The sequence below is a fragment of the Lissotriton vulgaris genome, chromosome 5, assembly GCF_964263255.1.
Source record: "Lissotriton vulgaris chromosome 5, aLisVul1.2, whole genome shotgun sequence".
In the NCBI taxonomy this organism is placed as follows: domain Eukaryota; kingdom Metazoa; phylum Chordata; class Amphibia; order Caudata; family Salamandridae; genus Lissotriton; species Lissotriton vulgaris.
The window spans coordinates 1,392,084,979-1,392,108,960 of NC_141693.1; the positions used below are offsets into that span (position 1 = coordinate 1,392,084,979).

General features: G+C 44.0%; 1 protein-coding gene across 1 annotated transcript in view; it reads right to left on the reverse strand.

Moving 5' to 3' along the window:
* LOC147712641 (cytochrome P450 2G1-like) overlaps positions 1 to 23,982 on the reverse strand; it is a 566,383-nt gene that overhangs the window by 16,061 nt on the left and 526,340 nt on the right. Inside the window, exon 8 of the mRNA XM_086923336.1 lies at positions 11,177 to 11,318. Within this exon, the coding sequence (XP_086779462.1) occupies positions 11,177 to 11,318 (142 nt within the window). The remainder of the gene's footprint in view (positions 1 to 11,176; positions 11,319 to 23,982) is intronic.

Sequence of the window (23,982 nt, forward strand, 5' to 3'; positions counted from 1 at the left end):
TATTAGACCTGTTTGGTACCTCCTCTACCCCCGGTATCCCCATTCTTGGCTCTGCACGAACTCTCCGGGTGTGAAGAATGTCCGCAACCTGCACACTCAGGCCTGAACTTACATGTCCCATGTGGCCTCGTGCACTTGCCTCTGTTAAAATTCCAGCAAACCCCTTTTCTACCCCCATTCCCACCACTCCTGGGTTGGTGATCACCTGCGGGGTTTGTTCGAAAGGGCGCCGCCGATTGATGGCGGGAAGGCGCCGACCCATACTTCGTCGTGCCCGGCAAGAGCTGCTTCTGCCAAGAGACGGAGTCGAGACAGTCCCACGTCAGAGACGAATCGTGCTCCTTGGCCTTACGAAACTTACTATCATAACCCCTCCATTGATCGCCCTCATATGTTTCATAGAAATCCATTATACGTGTCAGATAACAGGCTAATTCAGTCATAATCTCAGGCTTACGTTCGCCCATAATGGCAGTAAACATCCCAAAGGCCTTGGCCCAATTAGAGATCGTCTCATCCACCCTGAAGCCCACCATTTTTGCGCGCCACACACTCGGATGCAACAACTCCTTCTGAGCCTTAACATACTCAATCTCGTGATGGTCAGTCAGGAGCGAAAACATATTTACATATTTATCAGCCCAAATCATCTCTTTCGTGGCCAGAGGAATATGCTGAACTACTTTCTCCCTTCTTGAGGGCAAAGACCCCCCATTTGCCATTGGCAATGGCTGCTTACCAGACTCCATAGCTGGACCTGCTGATTTTCCACCGCCAGCCGCTGGTTCTTCCGAGGGAATCTGTGAGGGGACAAGAGGGACATTCGCCTTCGCAGCATCTCGCGATTGCCGCAACTGCTTCATTAGTAACCTAGCCTCTTTGGCCGTGTCTCCGGGCGCCGCTGCACCCTCGGTATTTTTCCCAAGCCATGCGGCCAACTGGGCGGCCAACTCAGGAGGCATTTCCTCCTCGCTGGTGGGCGTAACTACTACCGGAATCGGTTGGCCTGCATCCGGGATCGGTACTGGTACCGGGGCCTCGACCGGACTAACCGGGCTTACCGGGGGTGACTCGGGAACTGGGGACCCCCCCCTGCCGCCCTACTCCTGTCCCTTTTACCTCTCCCTGTGGGGACTACTCCCGGCAATGCTGGTCCGACGACCTTCTTCGGTCTGCCCGTATTATTCATTGCCGCCATTTGCTTTTTCATGTTTGCCATGTCTTTCACCAGCATGCGGAGCATCTGCTCCGTCCCTGCCTTCTTTCCGACCTTCTTGCCAGGCATCGTTGTCAGGTACTCGACCCTTGCTGTTTAGCTGCTCGACGAGGTCCTGGATCCGGAGGTCCGAAGACGCTGGGAGAGAAGGCTCCTGGAAGAGAAACACAAAAATTACAAGTTCTCAAAATTGCTCCTTGTTCCGTCTAGGGCTCACGTGCAACGAGAGGGTGCAGCTTCCAAGCACAGGAACAAGAGGATGCTTCTCTGGATTGTTGCTCCTTTTATTCCTCTTCGGGAGGGCGTGTACCCTCCTCTGGTACGCCTACGGGGCGTGACCAACGGTGTAGGTGTCTAGGACAACCCCTTCTTGGGCGGGAAAAGGCGCGCCCCGGCTACGCCGCTTCGGGCATACCAGCCGAGACACGCCCCCCGCCCAAAATGGTTTCCCGGGGGGATCCTGGCACCCTGCTATACATTCGGGGGGACCGAGTGGTCGCCCCTTTCCATTATTTTCTCAATGCACCCTCCAGTTTAAATAGATGCGAGGACGCTCACTAAATTTGCTCTTGCAGTAGGATGTTTCCCTTTAAGTTACTCTTAGCTACCAGATCTGGCTAATTGTATTGTTATTGGTAATTCTGCTTCAAAGAGTAACACATAGTTAGTAAAATTACTTTGATTATTCCAGCATAATTTAAATTATGCCCAGACCTAAAGGGCACTGGGACAGAACCCAAAAAATAAAGTAGCTATCTCCCGCCGGCCCCCACAATGGGTCCTGGCTGAGAAGCCGAAAGGGGTAGCTGGGCCCTGGGGCCTTCCCTCCTGCAGATCAGAGCACAAAAAAAGCTGCAGATGTACTGGGACACACCCAAAACTAATGAAAAAAATATAGAGACGGTATAGAATAATAAATGAGTAAATGGAACCACTGATTTTTAATTCACTGCTCTGCAAAGCAGTGCCCTATAATGCCCTTAATGCGGTAATTGAAATACTTTTTTCATGCCTGGTGTTGCTATATTCTGGGCAGGGAAACCACCAGCATTTTTTTAAAGTGGTTTGGGAAGCTTGGTAGTTTATATGTAGGTGACCTTTGCCAGTTTCGAAAATTACATTTAAAATTTCAAAAATAAACACTGAAATCCACAAGTTATACGTAACTGAAGTAACTATAACTCGAGCCCTCGCCATGCACTCTTCATACCCTCACATATTACAGCACTGTGGGCATGTAGAGTGACAGCGTTGATAGCATCACGTATGACATCCAAAATTACATCATGTAAGACAATACTATGCCTAGCAGGTACAAGTTGAATTTCAGAGGTTTTTTTTTATTTGAAAATGTAGTTTTGCACCTGGTGTTGTTTCCTAACTAGAAAGTCACTTTATCTTTTGTTTTGCGAGGAGAGAGAGACAGACAGAGAGAAAGAGTGTGAGAGAGAGTGTGTGTGTTTGTGTGTGTGGGTGTGGGTTTGTGTGTGTGTGTGTGTGTGGGTGTGTGTTTGTGCGTGTGTGTGTGTGTGAGATTGCTGACTGGAATACCATCTCTATGTCTTAGGAAATTCTTGAGAGCTTTCTTTTAGATACTTTTTAAAATAGATAAAATACTCAGCATTGGTGTGTTCCTTTTATATTAGAATGGAAATATTTATGAATCGCATGAAAACTCAACAGAATGGATAAAACCAAGACTAATTTCAATATGAAAATGAGTGCACCACGGATTAAGACCGCACATTTACAATATGAACTCTTGTTTTTCATTGTAAATTGGATCGCTAGAAAGAAAAATGTTTTAATGCACTGGCATTTTCTTTAGAGCGGTACCATCCCCAGCCCAAACCTAAAGTGGAGCGTCTTGGGGAAACATCACATTGCAAAAGACTTAACAAAGTCTTTCAATCCCTAATTTGCAGGGCTGGGCTGGCTGTCCCTGGCATCTGAAATTTCCCTGGTAGGCTGAAAGAGTTGGGGGCTGCTTTTCTTTTAGGGGGCCACTTTTGTAGCAGTGCAGCAGCTTTAAATGCACTGCATTGTTAATTGTATATCCAGCAGTCTTCAGGCAGCAATATAAGTGCCTAAACAACTCTGGTGATTAATGTAACTGCAGAAGAGTGAATGGAGTTTTGTCTAGTGGCAGTTTTGACTCTCTACGGTAGCACACAGGGTTTATATACCTGCTGCAAAGAAGCTGTACTATGCAGATCACAGAACAGTATTTTATTTGCATAGCTCAGTGGGTTACTGCTTTTGTCACAGAGATCCTTTTGCTACTGTGCATATCATCAATTAGTATCCTAATCTAGGTTAGAAAGTTATGTTTTTTTTCAAGTCTTTTGTTATCCTAATATTGCTAAAAAGAGTTTGTTTGTGTAAAAATAAATTATTATTAGAAAAGTCAACCCTATCCACTGTTACATTCTGAATTCTGAGTTTGTGTTTCCCCAGACCAAGGACTCTTAAAAAATGCTTACCAGTATGGACGACATTTGAATTCTACACCTTATAGTCCCCCTCCTATCATGTAACATTTTCTAAGCACTGATATACACACGTATGATTCATCTTCTCTGTATGTGTGTGGGATGTAAAATGCTCCTTCACCCTGGATGATATGAAAGGTGCATTTAAAGAAATGAAGTACAATTGAGAGAGGTGCTAGGAGAGAAGAGAGGCAATGTTGGAGGGTGCTAGTAAAGAAATCAATGATAAGCCCCAATAAAGATTGCCATATCCTGGTGCACTTTAAGGTAATCATTTAATAAGCTTTAAAACGAATACAATAATGACACATGTGTTGTAGAATGCACCTTATTTTTCCAAATCATCTTGGGGGAGATCCCTGCAAACCACGTTGTAGTAGTCAGTCTCACTTGCTGCGCTCGCTCACTATGCACTGTATGGGTTCCCAGTCCGGTCCTGCTCATTTGTTTACTCCCCAAAAGAGTATTTTACGTCCTGCTCAATTTATTAACAAGTGTGTTTAAGAAAGACAAGGGAACCCAGAAGGTATGCCATAGGGACCTTGGGCAGTATCATGTTTCAAAAAACAGTGGTCCCTACTCGTGGACACAATGGTATACTAAACTGATAATCACACACCTGATAAGTGTTATGTCTTTTGTCCAGCCAGACAAGGAATTTATTTAACAATTCTCTTAATAAAACAGAATGAGTACATTAATAACAAGTGGGCACAGCCGTGACCCACAACATTCAGACAAAACAACAAATAGAATGGTAAAAGGAGCAAAGCAAAAATACTTACGGGACTCACTCTCCTATTCTCAGTTTTTGCGCATCAGGCGTAACTGTTATTTTAAAGAAGATTACTCTACAGAGGCCAAAACACTCAGTAAGAAACTCAGAAACCGTGGTTATCCCAGAAAATTGGTACTTCGCTCTCTCAAAAGAGCTTGGTATTGCCCAAGAGAAGCCCTCTTGGAACCCAAACAAAAGAAAGAACAAGATAGGCTAATCTGTGTGACCACCTTTTTCCCTGTTTCCAATGCTGTCAGAAAAAGTGTGTTGAAACACTGGCCTGTTCTCAATGCAGGTCAACTGACTCTGGACCGCCCCATGTTTGCTTTTAAAAGAGCAAAGAATATAAAGGACGATCTAGTGAGAGCTTCCCTACCACAGCAACCCCTCAAAACTACAATAAATGATGCATGGGGTCTGCCGCCACTCTTGGGCCATTCAAAATGTGGAAACTGTGTATGTTGCAACTCAACCATTGAAGGCAAAACTTTTGAGTATGGAAATATAAAATTTGACCGTAAATACTTTTCTAACTGCAACTCCACAAATCTTGTATATGCTATTTTATGTCCATGCATGCTCATTTACATAGGCCAAACAAGCCAGAAAGTAAACTACGAATTGGCCAACACAGAAGCAGGATAAGGTGCAAGATAGCTAATGCACCGCTTGTTGAACTTTTTTCAGAAAAAGGTCACAGTGACAAAGACTTGGTATGGACTGTGATAACAATCATCAAACCCCTCCTCGAGGAGCAGACATGTCCCTTTTGCTCAACAAGGAGGAACTCCATTGGATCGTTAAAACCAACTGCATCAGGAATGGCCTGAATCGTCTCGAAGATTGGACCTCCCTACTGTAAACAAAGCTTACAAGAAATAATCCTCTAAATGTTATTCTATGTACTGCAGTGTGCCTGATTAACTTGAACATTGTTCACTTTTTTCACAATATTCACCTCCTTAAGATGGCCGCTGCGTCTGCACACCATGACTAGAGGTTTCACTTCCACAGTCCTTTCTCACTGTTCACAGCCTAACCGGCTCCCACCTCCGCAGTCCATCTTCGCTTTCTGCAGACCACATGGTCCTTTTAATAAACTTGCCACATGGGAGCTCTTTAACACCAGAACCCCACTATCTGCCACAGCGCCGTTTACTTCTGCATGTAAGTAACCCGCTTGCGCCGTTTCCTCTCACCCCAGTCTTTCCATGCCCCGCAGAATGCAGCACACATAGAAAAATGAAAAACGAGGAGAAATAAAGATATTTCTCCCGGTTGCGCCTAACTTACGCCTCCCTAGGGTGAGGCGTAAGCTATTGTCACTGCCTCAGATTTACGATTTCTCGTAAACCTGGGGCAGTGTCAAACGGCCATGAATGTTGCTGCGAATGCCCCAGCAACACCTATTGCACGCCCCTTTAACGCAGAACACTGCATTAAAGGGACTGATATTTATCAGGTAACATTAAGTAAACCAAAGTGGCTTAGTACTGCCTAATAAATATCATGCAGGCTTCTGCGCCAGGAACGTCACAAAAAGCGACGTTCTGATGGCACATGCGGCCTCATAAATGAGGCCCTCAATGTCTGGGATCAGAATATTTTTGCCTTTATCAAGTTATCAAATGACAAAACAATTGTTAAAATTCTATATTGCAAGGCAGGATGTTATTTTTGCCATGGTATTCCCATTCTTTCCTGTCTTATTTTGCTGGTGATAATACTCTGTGCACTATACCACTGATACATTTTAGTGGGGTCTAAGCCTTCTCCTTAACCACATGTATGGTATTGCAGAAATGTGAGTTTTTAATTGAGGGGGGTTAAGCCACTCCTCAAGCAACAACAACAAACCCTGTCAGGGTGAACAACAAAGGTCACTAAATTAACCTGTGCTTAATCTTCTGGTAATTTGGCACAAAAGCAGTCATGTTTATGTTTCACTTTGTTTTGAAAACGCAGATGTAAGAAAGGACAATTTTAATTGGGGTTGATGGTACCTCTTTACAATTATCAAAATATCTAACCTGTTAGGTTCAGTCTAAGTTTCAATAATTTAAACCTGAGCTCAACCAGTTGCAGCTTTGGCACAGAGCAAACCTGCTTAAATTTGAGTAAATGTGTGAATCATTTAGACCTACCAAAGCAGTTAAAAATTCAAAAACACAACACAATACAAATTCAACTCCAGTTTAGAAAGTTAAAATATTATTAGCAAAACAACACCAAAATGATAAAAATCAAAAAACAGGAACCGGAGAAATGAATCTTTGAAGATTTTAGGGTAGGTAAGCACCAAGAAAAAAGTAAAGTCGCAATGATAGTCCCTTCTCATAGCTTACCAGAAACTAGGTGTGATTCCAGGCTCACTGCGTTAAATTGCCAGTTAGATACACCAAGCAGGTTAGTCCTAGTCAAAGATTTAAGGTCTCTGAAATCGAAGTTGAATTCCTTCAGCTGGACAAGGTTACCGGCTATATCTGCTAAAGTCCCCTCAAAGCAGCCTAGCCACTGGACTAGGTCTCACTGAAGTAGGATAATTTCAAGTTTTGCAGCGGATGAAGTCCTCTCATCAGGCAGAGACTTTTTACACCACCGAGTGGTCAAGAGTTCTACCTTTCGAGTAACCCCTTTTTATGGAGCTAAAATTCTCCAGTTGGGCAAGACTGAAGTTGTATCCAATGAAGTTGAATCAACATCAGACACCTCCCAACTTTTCAGAGTTTGTGTAGCAGCTCCTCTTAGTTCCCATAACCTTAGGGACAGCATTTAAGGGCCAGGACCTACCTCAGCAAAGGTCATGAGCAGGGTCCAGTCTAGTTTCAGTTGCTACTAGTCACCTGGGCACTTCAGGAAGAAGGGCCTCTTGCAGCTTGTTGTGCCCCTGTAGTCACAGAGGACGTCAGCCAATTATCCCTGGGTGCAAGTGAAAGTAGGTCCAGCACTTGAGCTCTCCTCACAGGTTTCAGGCAGCAGGTCCGGTCCTCTTCTGTAGGTTTATAGGTGTTCTGAGTAGGGTACCCTGGGATGCCACATTTTGGCACTATCTAGAGGGTGGCGGTGAATCCAGCTGCTCCTTAACCAATTGGGTCAAAGTTCCCAGAGGCAATCCTATCTACTTTTGCAGCAGTCCTTGTTTGCCCTACTGCAAATAATTCTACGACTACCTTACTCCTAAAATCCAAAATGAGGGAACACTTTTTCTGTTTTGCAGAGCCTGTTTGCCTACCTGGAACACTGGCCATAGAAATGAGCAGTCCCCACTTCTGTGGTCACTTAAAGCCAATTCTAGGTTTAACTCTACTCCAACTGAGTTTGAAGCCAGCATGGACACATGGATTCATTCCCCTGGACTCACCTTACATTTACTAGTGACGGGCAGGCCCATTACAAGATAATGAAGTTCGAGGGTACAGTACAACTGGCCTTGCTGCAAGAGGAAAGAACACTTCCCCACATTCTGGCCATTGTTCCTGCTATGAGAGCAGATTTCACACCTCATTGAGGTCAAGCACTATTTGACCATCTGCTAGAGAGGAAATACAAATTAGCCTCCAGGAGTATCATACAGGGAAAAGTTTAAGTTTCTAAAAGTGATTTTCTTAAGTATGTATTCAAAATCCCAATTCTCCATTGATTGGGCTTTTAATACATATTAAAAATAGAGGTTGGCCTTTTTTAACCTAGTTCCAAGCTATAGACACCAGAATTAATATTTTAATCTGTTCTTTGGTTTTCCTTACAGGACAACCAAAACCTTCACAGTGAAAATAGCTTTTGGAGCCTTGTCACTGTAGAGACATGGTGACAACTTTAACATTTAGCCCTTTTTGAATTCCATGCACTCTACCTTGTAGACTATAGAGCTGCATAGGGATTGCATATCAATATTTAATTGGGCGGAGGTTCCTGTCTAAAAGTGTTTCTGACAGATTGGTTTGCAAGTTTAAACTGCAGCTGTAAGGCTACAATAGTAGACCTGAATCTATGTTTCCCTTGCACATTAGTGGATGGCACAATAAGTGATAGAGGCCTTATATGGCATTAAACTTTCCATGCCATGGGTGTAGTTTCTGCACCATAAAGCGTGGTCCTGCAGGAGAATTAAAAATACCAATCCAGGTTTAGCCATTTTTAACATGTTGTAGGGGTCAGAGGACATACACTGTGTACTGACCAGTAGAACCCAAGTGTGCAGAGTCTAAAAACTAGCAATAAAGTTCAGCAAACAGTGGGGGTGACCTTGCAAGAAGAGGTATTTTCTCTTCATAGTATAATGTTGAAATTAGAATTTTGATTACTTTGGTGGAAAAGTAACTTTGTGTTCCATGAGCCAACACTGGATTAGAAAGAGGAAAGCAATCTCACCTTCAGAGGTTCAACCCACATTCTTGCCTGGAGTTAACAACCATGCTTTGCAGAGGACAAAAATCTAGTACCTGGGTCCAGGAAGGCTGTGGTATTGTTAACCAACTTCTTAGAAGGGTGTATATGTCTGGGAGGAAGGCAGGAACAGTTGGCAGAACAGCTTGACACTGTTTTGTGAAGCTGCCAAATGGGGCTGACAGGATCTGCTTTCATTCACTCCGGGGGCCCTGGACATTCAGTCTCCAGTCGTAGCAGGAAGGAAAAGCAGTTTTAACTGACAGAGGGGAAAATTACCTCATCTAAATAGGGATGTAGTCCAATAAGAGTCAAAGACCCTCCTAGTGGTGGAAGGGGTTAGCCATTTCTGATTTAGGGTGTAACTCTGAATGACTGGGCCATTATGTGGAGGTTTGCCATCGAGATCACACCAGAGACATAAATAAACAAACAGGTAATTCCTAGAGAGAGTATTTTTCATGCAGAAAACAGAAACTCATGAAAAGTGTATTTGACCTCATCCACAACTTACTGACCAGCTTTACCTAAGGATTTTGGGAATCAAAAAAGTGACCTGAGCTAGAATCTTGAGAATGAAAACTCAGTCACAAACATGCTGGATATCCTGTTTTCTATATTACAGGTGTATTAGTATAAAACGCACTTGTAATAAGATGGATGGGATATCTCCCAGATTTGTGATGGTGTACCAATTCTCAATCTCTAAATAAGGTTAAAAGTTTGAAGAGAAAAGTTTGACGTGGCAAGGCAGCACATCCATTCCAGAGGCAAATGTTCCTCAGTGGCTATACAGCTTTGTACCACTTCGAACTCTTGGTGCCAATTCTGTATGATGATATATCTGACTTTAAGGGACGCACACCAGATTTAACCTTGGACCTTGCCCTGCTGGTAGACCTTGACCTTGTAAATACATTTAAAAAGAATTTTCTGCTCCATTGTGGTCAGTCTGAGATCATACCCAGATCCTGGTCAATCACAAATTGATAATTTTCGCAACTTCTCTGGGCACTTTTTGCGCTACATTTATTTCCTTAATTCATATTTTCGGTACCTCTTTTCTGAATTGGCTTACCAATGTCTTCATTAATTTAATTTGTCCCTATTTTTCGCATTGTCTTGACCATGTTATTATGCTGTTTTCTGCACTTAGAAATTGTTAATGCTGCTGGAACAATATAAATATTTCTCAGGGATTTACCACCTGCTTGTGCCTTATCAATCAAGTAATAACCAGAGAGTATCTAAGAACTTTGTTTATCCCTAATCAGATTGTGTTTATTAAATTCATAAAAGTATCCTGTTTTCCATAATACAAGTGTATTAGTATATAACACACTTGTAATAAGATGGATGGAATATCTATCAAATTTGGAATGGTGTACCAATCCCCCAAGCTCTAAATAAGGTTCAAAGTTTGAAGAGAAGAGTTGGACGAGGTAAGGCAGCAAATCCATATCAGAGGCAAAAGGATCTCAGTGGCTGCACAGCTTTGTCCCACTTCGAACTTTTGGTGCCAATTCTGTATTTTGATATATCTGACTTTAATGGAAACACACCAGCTTTAAACCTGGACCATGTCCTGCTGGTAGACCTTGACCTTGTAAATACATTTGAAAAAAAGCTTCTGCTCCATTGTGGTCAGCCTGAGATCATACCCAGATCCTAGTCAACCACAAATTGATCATTTACACAACTTCTCTGGGCACTTATTGCCCTACAATTGTTAAAAGAATTCATTTTTTCGGTACCTCTTACCTGAATTGGCTTACCAACGTCTTTGTTAATTTAATTCGTCCCTATTTTTCACATTGACTTGGCAATGTTATTGTGCTGTTTTCTTCACTTAGAAATTGTTATTACTGCTGGAACAATTTAAATTCTGCTCTGGGATTTGCAACCTGCTTGGGCCTTACCAATTGAGTAATAACCAGAGAGTAGCTAAGAACTGTGTTAATCTCGAATCAGATTGTGTTAATTAAATTCATAAAAGTTCCATAACCAAATTAATACCACACTTTCTGACATATCTTTTAGGCAAAAAGTGAATTGTGCTCTGAATAAGTGCATTTGTTGAAATGGCAATTGATCTGAGTAGTCATCACGCCAAGGGATAAAAGGTACAATCCTATTTCTGTACTTCAATTTTTGCCAGCTATGTGGCATTTTTCACAGAAATGTTTTCATAGCACAGTCAAAATGCTTATGCAATTAACAAATATCTCAATTAAATTAAGTAGTGTTATTTGTGTACGGGTATTTTTAAAATATAATTCGCATCACCGCTGCTCAGATATCTACCTGCAGAAAAAGGCATGAAAGCATCAGACTTCTTGAAGTTGCCATATTCATCCAAGAAGCGTTCAGGTTTAAAGGTGTCTGGATCTGTAAACTGTGTGGTATCATGAAGCACAGATGATAATATGGGATACACTTCTTCACCCTACAAAAATAAAAAAGCAAAATATTTTTCCCAATTAGTTCATCAACGTTTTTATTATACTACATCATTACATAACTAACAGGTGGTGGTTAAAACTCTTCTGTGCCAAGTAAGTAACAGCATGTTTAAAAATGCCCTTACATGGTCCTCGTTATGTAGAAATTTTGGAAGTGGAACAACATGAAAGTTTTACTGCTGATTTGGTTTAAGTAGCCATCAGGGGGGCAGAATCGACGACTTTAGCAACTTTAGCGAGGGTGAGTGGTATTTGGCTGTTCCGTGTTTATATTAATGTTCTCAATGCTTTTGACTGTAATTGGAGATACTGGTCTCCAAAAAGAAGCGCATAGATGTATTTATTTATTTATTTAAAAAGTTTTATATATCGCTAGCTCCACCCGGGGGTATCAGGGCTCTTAACATTTGCATAATAATATTTAGGGAATACAGAACATTTTATATAAATGAAGCATTCATATATGGTGGACTAAAAGTGTCAATTGAGCAATATAGACAGTAACAGTATAATAGTAACCAAGGGTAGGTTCAGTGGGCAGAACAACACGTGATGGGATTAAGTATGTGAGAAAGAGTGGGAGGGGAAATGTTAGGATGGGAAAGGAGGGAAGAAGGAAGGATAGGGGTCAGGAAGGGGTAGTGTGTGGAGAGAGAGAGGGAAAACAGTAGCGTTTAAAGGCGGAGGGGGAGTAAAGCAAGTACGGTAGGTGTGGGATTAAGTACCCCAATATTTGTTGAGCAGGTGTATTTTAAGATCTTTTCTGAAACTGACATAAGAAGGGGTCCATCGTAGATCTTTGGGGATGGCATTCCAAATTCTTGGGGCCTTACCAGAGAAGGAGCGGGATTGAGAGGCGCATTTTTTTTTAACAGCGGGGGGACAAGAAGAAGAGAGTTAGTGCTTCTCAACGTCCGGCTGCAACCTGCTTTATTGAGTTTGCTGGAGAGATAGAGCGGTGTCTTTTGATAAAGGGTTTTGTGCGTAATGCAGGCAATTTTATAGGAGGATCTGCCTTCGATGGGAAGCCATTCGACGTCCTTGAGGGCATGTGAGATGTGTATGAAACACTTACAGTCAGTTGTTAGCCTGGCCGCTAAGTGGAGGACAGATTTGAGGTGGGCAAGGTGAAAAATGTGGGTGTTCCGGAGAGTAAAGCGTTTCCGCAGTCAATCTTTGAAAGAACAGGAGATTGGATAACCAATTTGAAATCTTCAGCTGGAATGAAAGGTTTGATTTTTTTGTGAAGCCGGAGTGTGAAGAGTGCTCCTTTTACTGAGGTTTTTATATGAATATTGAGCGCTAGCTTACTGTTGATGGTGATGCTAAGAGACTTAACTGATTCAGCAAGGAAGAGAGAACAGTTTAGGGCATTAAGGTCAGCGATCTATGCTCGAGTGGGGAGAGGGTTATTTTTAGGAGAGAAGAGAATGATTTAAGTTTTGTTTGGATTGAGTTTGAGATGGTTGGTGAAGAACCAGGTTTGAATCTTGGTTAGGGCAGTGTTGAGGTGTTAGATATCAGAGTGGGATTTGATTTTATAATACAGGTGGGTGTCATCAGCATACAGGTGATAGTTAATTCTGGATTGTTTATGTATGAGGGTAAGGGGTTCCATGAAGAGGTTCAAGAGGGCAGGAGAGAAGATAGATCCTTGGGTGACACCGAGGGAGACAGATGTGGGGCAAGAGAGGCAAGATAGGACATTGGATGATTATTAGATAGAAAGGAGGTTGGAGAAAGGGATGGAGATCAGAAGGGATGTATGAAGTGACAGACTGATGGATGGATGGTGAAAAGGATTTATGAGAGTGTGGATGGATTCAGAGATAGTAGAGATGAAGAGAGGTATAGACAGATGAATAAAAGAAAATAACGATGGAAAAATGATTTGAAGAGATGATAAGGAGAAGGATGGACATGGAGAATGATCGAGAGTGGGTTTGACAGAGGGAGGAAAGGATGGAGAGATGATGCCGAAAAGTAAGGAAGAATGAATGATGTTTGAATGGATGAAAGGAATGAGGAATAGATAGATGAAAAGACAAAAAGGGGAATTGAGACATGGAAGAAAGAAAAGAATGATGGTAACGAGTGCTGAGCTCATTCGTATCACTTACTTGTTCAGTGCTATTTGAGATATGGTTCAAACTGGGGAGTATTTCTGCCATCTCAGGTGCATACTCTGCCAACATGTTAAGTGTTTGCCTCGTTCTTTTGTGGAAAGACTATTAAAATTTAAAATGAGCTATGAGCTCTACAAGACAAACAGGACCCAACTCTCTCATGCCAGACTAATCCAACTTCCTCGTCTTTACCTCATTCCCTGCCTGCTATTGTCCCCCCACTCAAAAATATCTCCTGCTGGAATGAACTCACTCCACCTCAGCCTCTACCTCACTTAGGTCTCTCAACCCAAAATTAATGCTTGCTGGAGCCAATTTACTCTCTATGATGATTTCTCAATTCTCAACTTGCTTTCTCCTCTGAAACCCTCTAACCACTTCAGTGACCCTCTGCCTGCTAGTCTCTTCAAAGACATGATAGGGACCTCAGTACAATCTGGACCAAAATAGTTAATGCCTCCCTTTGTCAAGGCGTGATTCCTGACTGTCTGAAGGTAGGGCAGGTCATGCCCATACTCAAAAACCCAATGGCGGACCAAGAGGAGCTTAATAACTTTCGTCCTATCACTAGCATTCCAACTCTTGCAAAGCTCCTGTGAAATGTATTGTTGTCCAACTTTTTAACCACATAAACCAATTCCAGCTTTTAGATCAATTCCAATTGGGTTTTCATTGGGTACACAGTACTGAAACAGCTATTAATCACATAGTAGATGTTGGCCTAAAAATGCTGGATCGAAAGGAAGCTTGCCTGCTAATCCTCCTTGATTTATCTTCAGCGTTTAATACGGTCAAGCATGATAACCTCCTGGACTTACTGGAATGGAGGATGGGTCTCTCTGGCCCTGTACTAAACTGGTTTGCCTCATTTCTCATCAACATAAAGCAAAGATTTAGAGTCAAATGTTCCCTCTCTAACTCCTTGCCATCCATTCTTGGGGTCCCTCAGGGATATGCACTTACTCCCACGCTGTTCAACTTGTTCATGGAGCCTCTTACGGATTTACTCAATTCATTCAACATTTACTATCACATGTATGCCGATGACACCCAACTTTATCTGAAAATCTCCTCCCCTGACGACATCATACCACTCAACTCTACCCTTCTCAAATCCCAACACTGGCTGACTTCCCAACATCTTAGTCTCAACTCCTCCAAAACGGAATTCCTCCTGATAGCACCATCCAAACAGACTGCCATCATCGCTGAGTACCTCAACCACCTAACAGCTCCCAACTGTACCCCACACATTATTGACTCTGCTAGGGCTCTGGGAGTTATACTTGACAAGTCATTGAGCATGCAGGAACAGATTAGCTCAGCCACCAAAAGGACTAACTTCCCCTTGAGTATTATAAGAAAAATAAAACCCTTCCTCCCCCCAGACGACTTCAAGTCTGCGGTTCAAGTGCTAGTAATATCCAGGCTAGCCTATGGCTGCGCAACACTCTGATACAAGTTGGGTTCGCTCAGGGCTTCCCTGAACGCAGTAGCAAGGCTCATCACAGGTTCCAGAAGAAAAAGCCACATCAGGCCAGTACTGAAATCTTTAAACTGGCTGCCTTTGGAGGCTAGGATTCATCTAAAAATTGTGTGCATAACACACAAGGCCCCCCACTTTGACACCCCTCTGTACCTAGCCCAAAAACTGGAGCTCTCTGGGGGGTGCAGATCTTCTAGGAGCTCTAGCACTCTGCTTCTGAAACCACAACAATTCGGGAAAAAGAAAACCAACAATCAGGCGTTCTAGGGGATTGCCCCGAGAATCTGAAACTCCTTGCCTCTGCACATCAGAATGATTCCCTCTATGGCTTGCTTAAAAAAAGAACTGAAAGCCCCATGGATGAATGGCCTCATTTGACGTCAAATACTGTCAGGATGGGGCCGAAACTTTTGACTATCTCTATGATGCTGGTTTGTGCTTTACCCCTCGATTTGTATGGGGAACTTATTTTCTATACTATCTCCTTTTGTCTTGGCACATATTTTACTGCTCCATTACTTGCTTATCATTGTTATTGGTTTATTCTTTTTTATTTTTTATTTTTTTCACTTTTAACACTGTTTGTACTTCTGTACTGTAGAGCGCTTAGATGCCCACTCGGGTCATGTCCGACAATATATCCAACTTTTATTAAATAAATTAAATAAAAATAAATGTAATCTTTCTTGCTACTTCCTTGGTAGCCATCATGTCTTTTGCAGCGCTCTTCAATCTCACTGTCTTTTAACAGGTCACAACTCATTGTCAGATGTTATGAGTTTCCACCTTATTTTGGAGAGGTCCCCATTAAAAGTAAAAGGTAAAATGTATCTGCATTTCTTAACTTTAATTTATCTACACAGAATGTCTACCAAGTAGAGAGGATCCACATAGAGGCATACTCTCAAAGAGGTGGGACAAACCGGAGGGTCACTAGTTGTATGAACAGCAGAGGCACATGGAGGGGACACAGAAAGGAGACCATGAGAATAAGTTCATAAAAGGGTAACATTGAGAGTCGAGACAAGCGCAGGAACCACACAACAGGACCCCATATAAGCAACACACAAGTGGAAAAAGGGTGGAAATAAGAGGAACAGAGAATTTGAAGAAATTGAACATATGAAAGCGCCATGAACACTGGGACCAGGGAAATTTCCAGACTGAAGTAGTGATGTGGCATTTTCAAATAGCATGGGCATTCACAGGGGCACAGTATCAAAAGCATTTACGTGGTACTCACTCTCATAGTCACTCAAGACAAGAGAAAAATTTGCCTTTGCCCTTTTGCAACTTTATGGGACTCACAATCTTTTTCTAAAAACTTTTTTTATTAAAGAAAAATGCATGTTACATAAACAACACATTTACAGTCAGGGTGATTCACACAATGGACAGTCTCTACCCTATCCGAGAGCACACATTACAATAACTAGACGGCAATCTTATCATACAACATCAAGACCCTCCATGACTTTTTCTCTGGTCCATGGCGGTGCACAAATCTCCCCTCTGTAAGTGTTTCACTGACCACAGACATGCGTCCATTTGTTCGGGCACCCCTTAGCTTCGGAGATGGATTTTTCAGTCACCATGCACCAATCCATATTGTTGGACTAGTCCACTATTGTCGGTGGGTTTGGAGCCCTCCAAAAGCTGTGCAATGTTTCTTTTAGCGACCATGAACCCCAGCATCACCCACTGTCGCTCTCTGGAGTTCAAGTCTGCAGGGTCCCAAATATTTAACAGTTCTAACTTTATGTTACAATGAATGATTTGCCTGAGTGCCTTCTCCATACGGCCCACCACCCGTTCTCAATACCCCTTGATCACCGCACATTCCCAGATAATATAAATAAATGTGCCTTCCTGCCCACATTGCCTCGCACAGCCACCCTCCGGAATGTAACCCATGTGAACCAGCAAAGGTTCTGACAAATAGGATCTATGGAGCAGTTTAAGTCGGACCAGCTGGAACCAGGAGGAAATTGCCACTTAGCGAGGGGAAGCCACCACCGCCCATCATGCCTTCCATCCAGATCTGCAATATCGTGGTCCCACTTAGCCCGCAGGCTGGTCAGAGGGTCCACCATGTTATTAATGAGCTTTATGTAAAAAAGGGAAATTACCTTTTGCGGTAGGTCACCATAAAGTATTCTATCCTCAAGCAAGGAAGAGTCAGGGAGGTTGGTAACTCTAGAGAGAACCACAAGCAGGGCATGTCTGATTTGAAAATGCTGAAAATATTCAGATTTAGCAAGTTCCTACTCCTGTTGCAGTCAGGAAAAGGGCACCACATCTCCAGATTTCCATAAGTCACCAATCCTGGAGATGCCAATGAGGTCCCACTTGTCAAAGCCCTTAGACCGGATCAATCTGCCCAGTTGTTCACTGTGCCATAGTGGCTTGGCTTGTGTGAGTTTGCACTCCCATCCCAGACTCGTATTGGCCCCCTTCCTTAAAGGCCACTGCATGCCAAGTCAGGTCGGTGAGGACCAGCCGCAAAAGTCCCACATAGATCACACCACCGAAGCCGACCAATATGCGCACTGGTTAATAGCTGCTAGATGCGCCGTCCAGTAATTTGTTTTAATTTGTTTTATTATCCGGGAGCACCGATTTAGACCAGTTGATGGTATACCCTGAAAATCTGCTAAACACGCAGAAGATATCCAAGACAACATTGAGGGAAGCCGCTGAGAGGCCAGATAAAGCAGGATGTTATCCGCATTTAGGGAAATGCGGTTTTCCCACCACTGTGTCCAATGAAGGCCCCGAATAGTGGGGTCTTGACGGACCCATGTTGCCAAGGACTCCAGGGCAAGTGCAAAAAGAAGCGGTGATAGAGGACAGCCCTGTCGGTTGCCTCTACCTAGAACAAAAATGGGGAATTTCCTGTTGTTAAGAACCACTAGCGCAAGTGGCTGGAAAATAGAGAAGTCGCAACCAGTCAATAAACTCCGACCCAAACACAATTTGTGGAGTAGGGCAAACAGATAGGGCCTTTCAATGGTTTCAAAAGCAGATGCAGGGTCCAGTGACACCTCGACCTCATCCTCTCTAATCGTGTCTACCCTGCCCAGAATCATGTGGAGCCTGCGCAGGTTAAGAGAGGTGTTTCTCGCTGGCAAAAATCCCGACTGATCCGGATGTACCAGGCGTATGAGGACCCTGAGCAAACGAGTGGCAAGGACCTTCGCAGGATTTTCACTTCACAGTTGAGCAATGAGATCAGTCTATAGGACAAGCATTTGGGGAGGACAACTATGTTTGCCAGCCTTTGATCCTCAGGTAGGTTACCCCTTTATTTACTGTCACGATACATGGTGACAAGATAAGGTTTACTCTTGCTTGCCATGATTTTGAACAATTCTATAGATATGCAGTTAGGACCCAATGCTTTCCCTCCCCGCAGGTCATGGATGGCCTTTTTGACTTCCACCACTGCAATCTCAAGATCCAAGTCAGGGGGTTCCTCCTCAGTAAAGATCGGCATCAAGATATCACGGAGGAGAGAAGCGGCGTCTTTCTCAGACTTTGTCGTGCAGGATGTGTAAAGCGACTGGTAATATTGGCAAAACACGTCCGCTATGTCTTGGGGCAGAGTGAGAAGGGGAGGAGAGTCGGTTTCCAGCTCCACCACAACTTGCTGGGCCCTGTCCCTGGGGTCCAACCAGGCTAGCAGTTTGCCCACCTTGTCTCCCACATTGTAGATCTTACTGAGTGTGGCCCGATTATATGCCTAAGTGGCTTCTGAGGCCAAGTCGGAAAACTTCTTGACATTTAAGCAGAGTTTCTGGCGTACTTCTACTGAGTCATGTGTTCGAATCGTTTTCTTGAAAATAGAGGTCCTTCTTGTTCAGGACCTTATCTCTGGTGGAGGGCTGTGAGATACCAAGAGTAGATCGGGCCACATGGCCTACCGTTGGCTCTCCCACTTCCAAATGACATAGAATAGGTGAATGGTCCAAGATTCCCCTGGCCAGATGCTGAATATTTTTGACCATGTGAAGTTGATGAGCGAGCATCAGAATTTAGTCTATCCGGGACATTCTAAGGGGAGGCCAGACAGATATGTGCATTGGAGATCGGTTGGGTGTAGGCTCCTCCATACATCGACAAGCCCCATCATGCCAAGAAAGCTATGGATCCACTTGCGGGAAGGCGGCAGATCCCTCTGGGACCATGGGTCAAGTGAGCCAGCGACAATGGAATTAAAGCTGCCCCCAATCAGTAACCTGCCGTCTAGGAAACCAAGAAGGAGATCAGCAAGGTCAATAAAGGATTGGGTATGTAGGCCTGGGGGTACACAGACTGAAAGAAGGTTGATTGTGCACACTTCCCAATACCCAGAGATAGCTAAAAATCTGCCAAGAGCTTCATTGCGGACCGAGGCCACAGTCAGGGGGAATGATTTACAGACCAGGATGCCCACCCCCGGGAGCCGGAGCCGAAGGCCGAGTGGGCCAACAAATGGAAACCCCAGCGGGAAAGGGCTGTACACACATTCCCTAACAAGTATGTCTCTTGTAGTAATACCAAGTCCGGGGCATGACGCTTTACAAACTGGAGAACTACACCCCTCTTAATTTTGGCACCTAACTCATTGATATTCCATGACAGTACCTTAAGCTTCTGTCTGGTTGCCATACCCATTACTTCTCTCTTGAGGAAGACATAAATACGGAGAGAACCACTGGGAACGACCATCGAAGGGAGAACGCCCAGAGTGCCTTGAACCATTCACTAAATTGTACCCCAAAAACAAGAAGCCTGCAACCGCCCATGTGTGAGACCTGTCCGTTGTGTCATGCCTACATGATAAAAAATATACAATATACATTAGAACAATCCCCTCCAACCCAAGAAACCAGCCCCAAAGCCCCTATCCCGGCCTCCTGGCTTGGCGGTGTCAAAACCTCCCGCCCACCCAAACTAGCAGAGTGTGTATCGCCCACCTTTACTAAACATGTGGGTGCGTGTGCCAACTGAGCACCCGTCTTGGCAAATAGCAACTGGTACTCACATTTCACAAAATGAGATTGATTTGAAGCAACTAATAAACCCCTCAGAAACATTTTGGACACTACAAAAGGCCATGGATCAGTAGAAAGTCACAGGAAGTCTGTTTCGGAGTCCCCGATGAGGCCCTGTCCCAGCCTGAATAGAAGGACAACAGCATAGGGGGAGGGCAATTTTACGTTTAGTCCCCAGAAATCGGAGAAACCCCACCACTCCTAAGAAACCCACATACAGACCAGTCATTCTGGCCCACCAGTCGCTGCCTCATGCTCTTCAGGCAGGGTATTTCTACCGGATAGGCTTGTGTCCTCTTCCGTCCTTGCTTTCTGGACGCGATTGTTCCTCGGGAAAGCCGTATGCCATCCGTCAAGTCAGTCCCAGGCCTCCTCAGGGGTGGTGAAAAACTAAGCCTTTCCCTCCGACTCACCCTCAGCTTGGTGGGGAAGAGCATGGCATACTTCAGTTTCTGCTAACGAAGTAATTTCTTTACATCCAGGAAACTGCGTCCCTGAAGCTGCACTTTGAGGGTGAAATCAGGGAAGAAGGTAAAGCGACTGTTCTGGAATGCCACCGGTGTCGCTGACTGGGCACACTGCAGGATTGCATCTCGTTCCCGGAAGTTGAAGATCCTAGCCAGCAAGGGCCACGGGGGGCTCCGGGCCTCTGCCGGCCGCCCGGCACGTGATGAGCCCTTTCAACAGAAAAGAAATTGGAAAGACCAGTTGGCTTGAGGTAGGTTGTGATCTGTTCATCCACAAAGAGGTCCGCTGATGTCCCCTCTGTCCACTCCGGCACCCCAAGTATATGAACGTTGCCTTCAATTTAGCATCATGGGCCTGCATGGCCTCCATCTTGCTCTGCAGGTCGGAAGTGTCCTCGACCAGGGAACTTGTTTTTATCTCAACGTCTTTCTGCCGCGAGTTCATTGAGTGCATGTCTCCCGGATAAGGGACACCTCCGAGGACACAGCATCAATGTGTGACGATGTGCTCACCGGTATAATGGCCTCCATAATGTCCTGGAGCATCAGTTCCTTCTGCTTCCCACCTGGGTGAGACTTCTCAAGTGTAGCGGGTCCCTCATTTGGGCTCGTGCCATGGCCACCATCCCACGCATACTTGCTCAATTTGGCCTGCACCGCTGCTTTAGAACTACGACCCTCTGCCATGGTTTTGCCGATGTGGAGTTAAAAAAAAGAGGGGTAGAGGACTGTTCCGTGCAAGCGGCATTCAGCATGAGTCATCCCTCTAGCTGCAGCAGTATTGTATTGTATTAGGTTATTTGTTGTAATGTATTTTTGGTGTATTTGAAATTGAGTATTGATTGTGTACATATTGAACACTTGTATATGTTGCGCACATTGTTTTCTGAATGCACTCTTTATTGTTTGATAGCTGCTCTTTTGATGACATACAATAAATCACATGAACAAGTTTAACAAGATAAAAAACTAAAATAAAATAGATGATCACTCAGTACTCATAGGCTGGGTGGGATCAAATAACAAAAAAGTAAACCTGACTGGCTATCTGTTCTGTTTGGTATATTTGAGTGGTCCAAGCCGGTCAGAGACAGGACCCAAACCTTCCTTGTTGCCCTGGTCACATTAGTATGGCAGTGTTGACTGTGGCGGTGAGAATTCACGCCCTCCACTTATCTGCCAGTAGAAGTCCACACACTTGCCTGACATCCAGAGCTGGACCGCTAAAAAGGGGCCGGTGCAGGGCCATGCTCCGCCAGCATGATTATGATGCCTGCGGAGGCCGCCTTTCTGCTGCGGTGGAACCGCCATTGAAAGGCATGCAGTGAATGTCTTAGGGGGCTCGTTGTGGGCCTCCCTTGTGTTGTGGGGGGGTGAGGTTGCCTGTCCATTTACCAGGTGGCAGGCAATGTGCAGTGCCTGCCACGCTGTGCAGGGAGATGCAGGACATGCTCCTTTTGACATCGTGGCAGTGCTGCTGGCAGCAGCAACCGCCACAATGTTAATGGCCCCGCTTGTACCGCCGCGGTTAGATTTGGACTGCAGATCATACTAATTGGACCGGCGGTTGTGCCACGGTCCTGGCAGGTGGTCTTTTTCCGCTACCATGGCGGTCGGGGTAAATTTCCGACCGCCATCCCAATAGACCCCTAAGTATTTTTTTTATAACATCTCAAAATCATACAGAGATTTTAGAAACGGAAGGACAATTAAAAAGCATATTTTTTTAACAAACAAACATGTAAATTACAATGCCAACAATTTGAAATCAGAAGTTCAGCTTGAAAAAATCTCAATGAAGACCATAGACAATTATATTAAATATAGCAATTTGTTTGAGAAAGCGAAACAGGTAACCATCCTGAAATATTAATAAGCTAAATTGTTTTCCATGTATTGTGAGAGAGAGGTTAAAAGTTCATTATTCCAGAAAGGTTAAATCACATTAATGTTGTTACCTTGAAATGCAATCATCTTTTTATAAATTAATCAAATACCATGCAACAAAGTGTATACAGTTTGAATATAAACTGATAAATTTGATTTAGTATTAATAGGTATATTATGAGGAAATTAATCTAAAATAGAATTACATAATTAAACTATTAAAAAAGCCTACTCTAGATGCTACCAACACCTTGAATTACCATACCATTGCTCGTCTCCCTTTACCAGCAAAGATTGTTGACAAAATCATGAACTGTCAACTGACTCAGTTCATTAATGACAATGGGCTGTTGGATCATTCACAGTTTGGTTTCCGTAAGGAACACAGTACTGAAACAGCGCTCATTAAGGCGACCAAAGAGATTAGAGCTGTTATGGATGGAGGAGGAACTGCCGCATTGATACTCCTCGATCTCTCCACCGCTTTTGACACTTGATCATACTCTCTTGCTACACCGACTAAAAACCTTGGGTGTGGCGGCATGGCCTTGGCACTGCTAGCTTCCTTCTTGCAGTTGAGGAGATCGTTAGTGTCTCTCGACACGGATCCTTATCTGCTGCCATGCGGAGTACCGCAAGGCAGCTTGTTGAGTCCTTCGTTATTTAATGTTCATGTCTCCGAACCGCCCCCTTGGTTAGGGACTTTGGTTTCATGTTAACATCATATGCGGACGACTCCCAGATTGTGGTAGCTGCGTATAAAAAACAGATCTCTCCTGCTTTGCCGATTCAATACTGCATGGTTGCGATCAACAATTGGATGGGTAGGCATTCCCCTAAATTAAACTCAGATAAGACAGAAGTTTTGATTTTTGTCAATTTACAGCCCTCCTGGAGCAATCCTTGGTGGCCAGCAGAAATGGGTGCCCCGCCCACTCCAACCGCAAAGACAAAAATCTTGGGTGTGTTGATTGACAACAGACTGACATTTGCTCAACAAACTAAAGCCATGTGTCTTCTTCATACTTTCTCATAAAGAAAATACGGAAGGTACTACTCTATATTCCAGCTCATACGCAGAAAGTGGTGGTTACCTCCCTCATACAGTCAAAGCTGGACTACTGCAATGGGCTTTATTTGATTGCTCAAAAGCAGTGTCTGAAGAAATTCCAGGTAGTGCAGAATTCGTCGGCTCGTCTCTTGCTGAATCTGTCTCGGTATAAGTCTGTCTCAGAGGAAATTCGGAAGCTGAACTGGCTGCCAGTGGTGCAACAAATTAAATGTAAGGTTCTTTGTGTGGCCTATAAAGCCCTGATACAGAATGGTCCGTCTTTCCTTCAGAAGCTCTTTGTGTGGTATCAGCCAGCTAGACAGCTCCGTTCAACGGGGCCAAAACTGCTGGGGGTGCCTACAATCCGGACCTTGAACTGGGGCGGGCGGAGCTTCCAGTACAGTACATCAAAGCTGTGGAACTCTCTTCCTCTTGAGATCAGGAAGGCCAGTTCCCTCCTGAGTTTTAGAAAAATCCTGAAAACTTGGCTGTTTCAGTGAGGAGTGCTTTGTAGGGTACTTGCTGTCCTTAGTGCCGAGACACCATTTTGGTATTTGTGTGCTTTATAAATAGCATTATCATTATCATCATTATC